This window comes from Sander vitreus, chromosome 17 (assembly GCF_031162955.1).
Source record: "Sander vitreus isolate 19-12246 chromosome 17, sanVit1, whole genome shotgun sequence".
Classification (NCBI taxonomy): domain Eukaryota; kingdom Metazoa; phylum Chordata; class Actinopteri; order Perciformes; family Percidae; genus Sander; species Sander vitreus.
The window spans coordinates 9986458-9994878 of record NC_135871.1 but is presented as its reverse complement, the minus strand read 5'-3'; the positions used below and the strand labels follow the sequence as shown (position 1 = coordinate 9994878).

At 41.3% G+C, this 8421-nt stretch overlaps 1 protein-coding gene across 3 annotated transcripts in view; it reads left to right on the top strand.

The window, feature by feature from the left end:
• The first annotated feature begins 42 nt into the window (after positions 1-42).
• The window catches only part of ate1 (arginyltransferase 1), a 62506-nt gene continuing 54127 nt past the window's right edge, over positions 43-8421 (top strand). For 2 of the 3 annotated variants that reach the window (XM_078273663.1, XM_078273662.1), the window contains exons 1-5: positions 44-212; positions 5706-5769; positions 5875-5937; positions 6129-6232; positions 6481-6723. In XM_078273663.1, the coding sequence (XP_078129789.1) occupies positions 104-212; positions 5706-5769; positions 5875-5937; positions 6129-6232; positions 6481-6723 (583 nt within the window). In that variant the 5' untranslated portion in view covers positions 44-103. Of the gene's footprint in view, positions 213-5705; positions 5770-5874; positions 5938-6128; positions 6233-6480; positions 6724-8421 lie in introns of all 3 variants that reach the window. The other variant, XM_078273661.1, reaches the window with a different exon arrangement.

The window sequence follows — 8421 nt, the reverse complement described above, 5'->3', positions numbered from 1 at the left end:
TGTCGTTAACGCTGCACTAGTGACGTTGTGTATGGGCGGGCCTTGACATCCTGCAGTACTTGCCTGGGCAGACACCGGGCAAACTCAGCTGTCATCTGACTCGATGTTAAAGATGGCAGGAAACAAGTCTTATACAATAGTTGAATACTTCGGCGGGGATGGTGGTTACCGGTGTGGTTACTGTAAAAATGATGAAGGAAACTTTTCTCATGGTAAGTGTCTAATCAAGTAACGTCAGCGAAAAAACCTCGGTATCGCTGAACTGGCTCTTATGCTAACGAGCTAACGTTAGCCCCCTCTACTTGCTTGCTTTGAGAGAGGGATAGCTAGCTAATGTTGGCAGTGCACTGTAGTCGTTATGTCAGTACATTTGAGTAAGTTATGTTATATCTGCTGTATTTTAGTACAAGACCAGTACATTTAACCGAGTGCACACATAAGGTAACGTTACCTTGGATAGTTTTGGGTTGTTAGCGTTAACTCAGTTTTTAGCTCTTAGCATCTTTGTAAACAAGCAATCGTGGTAAACAAACCAAGACTGTCGTAGAATAAAACGATAAGATAATTAAGTACGGTTGGGCTTATGTTATTGAATTACTATTCCGTTGGACAATAATAGTTACTCGAGACTAACGCTGTAACATTAGCAGCTTAGCAGTAGCCTACATTTGTATTTCTACTAGCATCAAGGTAGCTAACTAGCATACCGGGGTAACAGAGCAGGACGGGACCAAGGATGTTGCGCTCACAAGCGAAGTGCAGCTGTCTTGCTTTCGTTAGGTCCGTCAGTGCTGTGACACTGCAACCAGAGGCCTTTACGTGGCAGGTAATATGACTTGCGGAAATGCTATCGTGTATTTACATATTTAGGTCTGGAGAGCTCAGATATGATGGTCAGTAAGAAGCAGGGGTTTTATGTAACGTTACACAGAGCAAAATACTTAAAGTCCCAAGTCTTCCTCCGCAGCGCTGTGGCGATAAGTCTGGCAATGCGAGTCTACAAATCACATAATATGATGATCGTCTAATTATTTGGTGAATGGCGTAACAATACGAGATGAGTGGAGTGCCCCAACAGCATAAACAAATATGAGACTCCCAGCATGCTGAAACAGAAGACAGCAGCGTGTTTACCGTTGTGTACTATGTGATCTCAACAAACTGCTGCTTTTATACAGGGGCAGCATCCTCTGAGATAAAAACATATTGGTGCAAATATTCATTCAGTTTTTACCCCTATTTAGTAGTTAAGGTATACTATTTAACTTTTCCGCATTAAAATGTCTATAAAGACTTGTCTTATTTTGTTGAGTTGTGTATAGGGGTGCAAGATATATCGACTCAATATCGTTATCGCAATATATCGAACGTGTCGCAATAAGTATGCAATATTTTGTTTATTTTGTGGAGCGCTGCGTCCCGTCCGTTGACTGTGCGGCTTAGTTGTGTTTTATTTAGAGCCCGCTTGAAACGCTATAATGATCATGTTTCATTGGCCAGTTACCGTGCCACTTGCACATGTTAGTGCACGTCAGCGCACGGGTCCACTACGTGACAAACCCTCCGGAGCGTACCACGTGTGTGCATATTTCGACAGAGCGACAGTGTAAGTGAAGAAATAGATAGAGACAACAAAACGGAACAAATCGGAGAAGCGAAAGAAAAGTTTTGTCCTGTTCTCTTTGTATATTTTATACTGTCCAACCAGTAAAACATGTCCTGTTCTGTAGACATGGTCCTTATTCATTTATTCATGTTGTACCAGTCCAATACGACCGTCAGTTGAAATAAACCTTGTGTTGTAAGAAAACTTGTTTAATTTGTTATGAATCTATTTTGATGCGTTTTCCCGTAACTTTTGTGATTTTACATATGTTTAAAAATATCGAAATTAATATCGATATCGCAATATTCATAATCGATATCGTAATATCACATTTTGTCAATATCGTGCAACCCTAGTTGTGTACTTACATTATCCCTGTGATAGCAGCACACTTAACTTCTGAGTGACAGTGTGGTTGTCATAAATTGACTTTTTATCAATTTTCAGGATACACTTTTTCTTTTTTTGCTATTAGCTCTTGGTCGTTTTTAACTATACATATTGACTGGATGAAGTATTGTATTCATTGGACATCTGGAGTTTAAGTTATCAGAGAAACAAGCCGAGCAAACGTTTGTTTGTTTGTTTGTCGCCTGAAGAAAAGAAACACTGATTTTTAACGTGAAATTCAGATTCCGTGTTTTTACCGGTTTTAGTCACCTGGTTCGTTTGTTTTGGAGACAAATGGGACGTCTGCAGATAATATCGGCTCCTGGTAAAAAACCTCCTGAATGATAAACACTGAAGGAATCCTAACCACAAGAAGCTGACTGCCATGATGGCAATGATGGTGAAGACGACAACCTGATCCCGCTCTGCTTCACAACCTCATCAAACTGGGGCTTTTGTAATTGTTTTGATTGAGAGACCCGTAGCGGTAGAAAATGACACATTGTACATTCTTTCATTATTTGTTCAGTTTAAGGAGATGAGAAACAACTCCGTCAAGCTGCAGTGGAAATCCGTCCTCCCTGGTCCAGTTGTGATCGGTAACCTGGGCTCACTTCCAAGTGAACACTGAAATAGTTTTAGTAAAAAAAACAAAAATCAAACCGTGAAAGCTCTTAGACTACATTTCTGAATATTGTGTCTTGGACAGCCATGAACCAGAAAAGAGCCGTTCCACCCACCGCCTGCTGTGTAACTGGATACTTAATGAAAAGTAAGGGAAGCTTAATATATTAGGTTAATTCGGGGTAGAGTTTCATTAGCCCACAAGAATCCTACAGTGCCAGGATTCAGGAACATTCTGCCATGGATCTGTTCACAGGAACTGTGACACAGACCACACAGTCACATGCCATGAAGATTTATGAAACCTTTTATAAATGCTCTGTACAGGACAATTGAGCAGAGCTTAAAGGGCACCAAAAGATGACAAACTGTACTTTGACGTTAATTTAAAGCCAGCAAAGGTCAATTTAATTTAGCATTTTTCAGAAGTTCTGAGTTTGACACCAAGCTGCAAAAAGAAGTAAGAAGATGGGAAGGGATTTTCTGTGGGACAGAACGGGTTCATTCAGAGTAGGTTAGCAGGGGCGAGACAGGTTGACTATAGCCACTTTCTGACCGGAGGGATTTTTGCACTTCCTAGAACATTTTTTTTTTCTCGTGTTCCGACTGGACCAATTTGGGGATTATTAAGTTCCTCTGACCACAGTTCCTGTAACTCTTTCAGTTCCTACTTCAGGGCAGGGTCTTTTCCCTTTTCTGCATAGTGGTGGTTAGATGGCTGTGTTATAATAACAAAAGGTCAGTTCCTATGGCCACTTGGCCAGTGTGAATGCAAATGGCAAAACATGAAATCGTACGAGGTACAATTCCAGTGAAAAGTTATCCCATCAGCTCCTTTTAACTTGTGCATTATTAATCATCACGAAGCAGAATGTGGCCGTCAGATCGGCACACAGAAAAAGAGTCCCCCGCTTGAATGGCGCCGGCACTCCAGGATCCAGCCAAGTCTCTGCGCAAGGACACCACAGCTCCCGACATCCTGCTTAAAAACCGACAGCGGCACGGAGGCCACCCAGCTCTATGTCCAGCGCCTGCACACTGGCCACTGCAGGGTGCCCAGCAGAGAAGTCACAGTTGGTGTTAATTCCTCCACGCTGTGTCCCCTCTGATGTAGAGATGCTCGTCCACGTGGTCGGGATGGTAGCCATAGGTCGTAGCTGATAGCCATCTTCACCTTTCCCTCTGCGTTTAACTCTGATGTTTACATTTGAAGACTTTGGCCAGGCTAGCAGAGTCCGCAGCGGACTGGTCAGTTGATCCAGGTTAATTGAAAGTGCACTAGATTTACAACTATTGAAATTACTTCAAGCGTCGTTGAGGTCCAGTTAGTTATTATATTAAGACTTTTGATGGCCTTGTTGTTTTACATGTTTCTGGCAAGACATGTAAAACAGTCTATAGATCAGCGGAGTGATTTCTACATGAGCAGTGTTTCTCCTGTATTGTTAACTTTTCCGAGCAGGTGCTCAGTGAGATGATGCTTTTTCCTCTTATGTGATTGGCGCAGTGACGTTATCAACAGTGTTACGTGAAAAGCAAATGCGACCCCCACACACTACTGAGCACAACATCTGCCCTCCTCTCTGTTCCTGTGTCTGTCATGCCTCCGGGGAGGCTGGTCAGGTGTGAACAATAGAAAGGCACTCCCGTTGTGCCATGATGACAGCAGCTGCCGCACTCACATGCTCTGGAACTAACTATTACTTTTTAAACTTCTGACTTCCTGCCTGACTTGATATCGGGGTTTTTGGCATATTCAATGTTTCTTAACATAATACTGAAATTAGTATTTCATGTGAAATTTATATGAAAACTTGACAGCTCTGTAATTACACAGGTCATGAGAATTCTGGGACACAAACATTGGGGTCGCAGGGCAGACTCCTGAGAGATTATATTCGAAATGTATGGTGACTGAGGCCATACATGCTTGGTGTTTAACTCCCAAAGGATCTTAAATAATAGATGTATGCTGTGCATTTTGCTGGATTTCACTCTTGTTTATGCCGGTGTTTTCACTGAACATCTCCTTTTATTCTGTAAGTGTTTTTTTTTGCCTCCGCGCCAGTGACAGCCCGTGGCCAGTGTAGCATTATGTTTTTAGGGTTGTCCGTCCTGCACATGATTCCTTTTTATTAAATTCCGTCAAATTCTTCACTACATAGATAATGCAAGTCTGGACAGACATGGATGTAAACTGCAACTTGATTGGTTGACGGAGGCATACAACCTCAAGGCGGTAATTCTTGTTTCGTTCTGCTCGGTGTCTTCAGTTCCTTCAACCTTCAAAATGGCCCATGTAATAACAATGATAATTATTATCACTGACGTTGAATTTATACAGTTTATTCAGTTGTTTATGCCTGCAGTCTTGCTGCTGTATCTGCCGGCCTTAGAACTAGCTCCAGTCATTAACTGCTGCACTGTTGTAGTGTCTGTTTGTTGGCTCCCACTGTGTCGTCTCCTTGTCTCTGTGGACTCTGGCTAAACACCATTCTCTTGGGACATAGAACATTATACTTAGTTGCAAACTCAGTGTGTGTTGTGTGAACTGTTACACAGTGAATTCCCTCGGTTGTTTTAGCTGTAAACTGATAGTGGTCTTGTTATTGAGATGAGTTTTGTGTGTGTGTGTGTGTGTGTGTGTGTGTGTATATGGTTGCAGAGGAGAAGGTCAGGAGTTGAAACGGGGAGCTTAGACCTCAGTTCTGGGAAGTAGGATCCAAGCTGCTGTGGACACAAATAATACATTTGTGACCATTGGGGACTGTGGGAATGTACTTTGGGGGACTTTGGTGATTTAAGATGAAACAAACATGTGGACCTCCCACCAGACTCTGTGAGCAGCTTCTTGACAAACATGACTTGCATATTTACCTATAACTGTCTCTTATATGTATTTCGTTCAGCCGAGCTAATTCAAGACTCTTTTCTGCCTGTTTCTAATATAATAGCCTTCAAGTTAGGCATGAGACAGCAATGCTCTGAAGGATGTTTATTCCATATGAAAAGTATAATGTAAAATCATATGAAAACAATTTGTTTTAAAGTTATCAGGTTCCTTTTTTTTTTCTTTTATATCCAGGGATGTGGTCTCACACCATGACTGTACAAGACTACCAAGACCTCATAGACCGAGGATGGAGAAGGTGAGGAGCTGTCTCTACCTTCATGCAATAAATGGTCCTTTTGAATTTTCTCATTATTATAGTTCAAGAAATATCATTTGGGTTATCTGTTCTTTCCTTTTTCAGAAGTGGGAAATATGTCTATAAGCCCAAACTGAACAAGACCTGCTGTCCACAGTATACCATCAGGTAATTCTAGCCATCAGGATTTCCCCCTATGATTCAGTTTCAACTTCAGAACTGGCAAGACCAGAATAACATGGAACATGTGAGGATGAGCCATTGTAGTTAGCTAGATATGCTGTATTACATATTTGTGTAACAGCAGAAATATATACACATATTCTAACCAAACCTTTACCTTTGTGCTCTCTGTCAAGATGTCATGCACTGAAATTCCAGCCTTCCAAATCCCACAAGAAAGTCATGAAGAAGATAAGCAAATTCATTTCCAAAGGGGAGTTGCCGAAAGGAGAGGGTGATGGTGAGAGTATATTTATTTTTGTATAATAGTTATTAATGCATGTGTATTGTCTGATAAACTTCTCTGAATTGATATGAAGAAAAAAAATGGAAGAAACTGAAGTCAGCGGCCAACACTATTGGACTATTGGACTGCATAAGAGTGCATGGTTGGAATTACAGGAAGAGATGGGCACAAACTCAAAACAGTGTTGACACTGTGGCTCTGTAGTACACATTATCTGGTGTAAGCAATTGTGTGCCTTGCAGGGGAGCCAATGGACAATGGAATGGTGTGTGAAGAAGCAGGTCCACGGGAACCGAGTAAAGTCTGCCACTCAGAAGTTAAGTGTGCTGCTATCACAGACATTCAGAAGGAACTACCAGAGCGTGCCGACATCACCGAATTTCAGAGAGAGGTAGCGGATGCCGCAGCTACCGAAACATCGGGAACATCAAGAAAAGATCCAGTGTCTGTCGCGGATGAGAGAACAGCCGCAGCTCCAAAAGCAGGTAAGAAATCTGATTCACTTTCAAATAGCTGCTAGCACTCATCAACAACAGGGCTGGGCGATATGGAGAAAATCGGATATCACAATATTCTTGACCAAATGCCTCGATATCGATATTGCGGCGATATTCTAGGGTTGACAATTGGTGCTTTTAACAAAATATCTTCACACTAAGATTTTAGATAACTAATCATCAGTAATGTGGACATAATGTCTAAGTGGGTAAAGGCAAATAATAGAACAGCTGGAACAGTCTGGTAAGTTCAGAAAAGTATATCATTTATTGTAACGGAGCCTTTAAAACAGGAAAAGACAACACTTATGTCATATCACGATATCCAAAATCTAAGACGATATCTAGTCTCATATCACGATATCAATATAATATCGATATATTGCCCAGCCCTAATCAACAATCAGGGTTGTTCTTGCTGATACTGAAAATGGTGTGATAAATGACTAGTTACTTATAATGTAATAACAACACATTGCCTATTACTGTGATTTTCCTTTACCAGGATAGCTCTTCAGGTGTTTTAGCTTATTTAACACATTTTGTTTTCATGAAGAACATGAACCATAGAGCTGCAACGATTAATTGATGGGTCGCGTAATCTTTTCAGTTTTTTTTTTTTTTTTTAAGCATAAATGCCAAATATTAGCTGGTTTCAGCTTCTCAATTGTGAGAGTGCTTTTGTTACTGAAATTTGATAGTAAAGTAAATATCTTTTGGTTTTGGACTGCATTTTTCACCATTTTCAATAGATCAAGACAAAAATTGGCACATTAATCGATAATGATAATTGTTAGTTGCAGCCCTACATGAATTCATGAACTTGGATGCCAAATGTATGCTGGCTCATGCAGCCTTGGTGTGAAATTGACATTACAGCAGCTGCATTTACACAGGAATCATGTTTGGTTATCTGCTTTTACTGTGGTTCTGCTGCACCTACCAAATAGCTGTTAGCTGTTGTTTTGTGTTGTATTATTTTTTTTTTTGGATGTCTGGTATTTTTGAAACTGCAGTAGGGACGACTTTAAAAGTAGGGACGGTAGCTTTAATGTCAATTCACCACAATCATTTGCAAGAGTGCCACTGTGGTGTTGTAGCTGAAGCGCCATTGCCCGCCACAGTGTGTCACTGTTCACCTTGTAATAGACTCCACTGTGCAGCAGCTTGTTGAATGAGGCTGGTGTTTCTTCTTTGTTTTCAAGAGTGTGTCTGGTTTGGGCTTATCTGTCATGTTCTCCTCCTTACTCTCCAGTACAGGATATTCTCACAGCCAACTCACACTAATGAATAAATAACACTCACAGTAAAGGGAGATAATAAACTCCTATTAAACACAGGAAGCAGCACTTCTAACAACTGCTCATGTTTCAGGCCTCAACCACTTTCCCCCCTCTCAAACATCTAATGAGAGCAGGACCCCTTGCTCATTAATCAAAAGGCAGGGACGTACATTGGAAAGCTGTACTTTGGCAGGAAAGCTTGGTGTTGGCACAGGTTGATCCAGATGCAGACATAAACATACAGCGGTGCCAGTGTCCTCCTGCTCCTACACCTGTGTCAGCACCACACTATTCCTACCCAGACTGTCAGAAATAATATGCCTTTTCAGGAGGCTAGCAAAGAGGAAGCAAGGAGGATTTACTATGTTGGCCCAGTGGTTCTCCACTCCCCCCTTATTCACCT